The following is a 947-nucleotide window of genomic DNA, read 5'->3' on the forward strand; positions in this document are numbered from 1 at the left end:
AAATTCCTTTTTCCAGCGTATCTACTTCCTCTCGAGTATTGCAGACGTAATCATAAACACAACCTGGTTGCAGCCACAACCTCACATTCTAGTATGAAGCCCCCTGACTCCCGCAAACAGTTCCCAAGCTGCTAGAAACCCCGCCTCCGTTTGTAACCATAGGAACGGCTGGCACGCCGCGAGCCTGAGATTCCCGATTCCGCCCCCTCCCTAACTAATATTGTTCCGCACTATCTGTCCACATGGGCGCACCGCCTCACTATTGGTCAGTGCCCCAGGACTGTGCCTTGCCCCAGCCAATAAACGGACTGTGCACGTGCACACCCGCGAATCCTGATTGGTCACCATTCCCTGATCACGCACTGCCTTCCTGCGCCAGCCCGTGAGCGGCGGCGCCAATGAAATGACTCAGTAGCCATTTACAACCAATCAGCACGCCGCGCGGCTCACAGCCAGCCTATGGGCGCGCGCTGGGGGTGGGTTGTCCCGGCTCTTTTCCATTCCCAGCTGGTTTTGTTAAAGAGACAGGCCCTACGGCGCACCGGGGCTCCACTGGGCATCGTAAAGCGGCCGCGCGGGCCCTCGGCGTGAGCTGGCGCCCGTGACAGCGGCGCCGCTCTGCTTGCGACCCCGGCTCCGGGCCGCTGCCGACGTCCTTGGTGCGGCCGCGTCGGCCGGTAGGATGGGCGGTGAGGCGGGGTCCGCGGCGGTGGTGGGCTCCGAGGGCCGCGTGAAGAGTCTAGGTCTGGTGTTCGAGGACGAGCGCAAGGGCTGCTACTCGAGCGGCGATACGGTGACAGGGCATGTGTTGCTGGAGGCTGCAGAGCCGGTGACCCTCCGGGCGCTGCGCCTGGAGGCCCAGGGTCGCGCCACCGCCGCCTGGGGCCCGAGCGCCGGCGCCGCTGCCCCGGCAGCCGCCTCGGAGGTGGAGTACTTGAACGTGCGCC

At 64.4% G+C, this 947-nt stretch overlaps 1 protein-coding gene across 1 annotated transcript in view; it reads left to right on the forward strand.

The window, feature by feature from the left end:
- The first annotated feature begins 526 nt into the window (after positions 1-526).
- ARRDC4 (arrestin domain containing 4) overlaps positions 527-947 on the forward strand; it is a 13,394-nt gene continuing 12,973 nt past the window's right edge. The window contains exon 1 of the mRNA XM_024732064.1: positions 527-689. Coding sequence (XP_024587832.1) covers positions 683-689 — 7 coding nt within the window. The 5' untranslated portion in view covers positions 527-682. The remainder of the gene's footprint in view (positions 690-947) is intronic.

The sequence above is a fragment of the Neophocaena asiaeorientalis genome, unplaced genomic scaffold (assembly GCF_003031525.2).
Source record: "Neophocaena asiaeorientalis asiaeorientalis breed wild unplaced genomic scaffold, Neophocaena_asiaeorientalis_V1.1 scaffold362, whole genome shotgun sequence".
Taxonomy (NCBI): domain Eukaryota; kingdom Metazoa; phylum Chordata; class Mammalia; order Artiodactyla; family Phocoenidae; genus Neophocaena; species Neophocaena asiaeorientalis.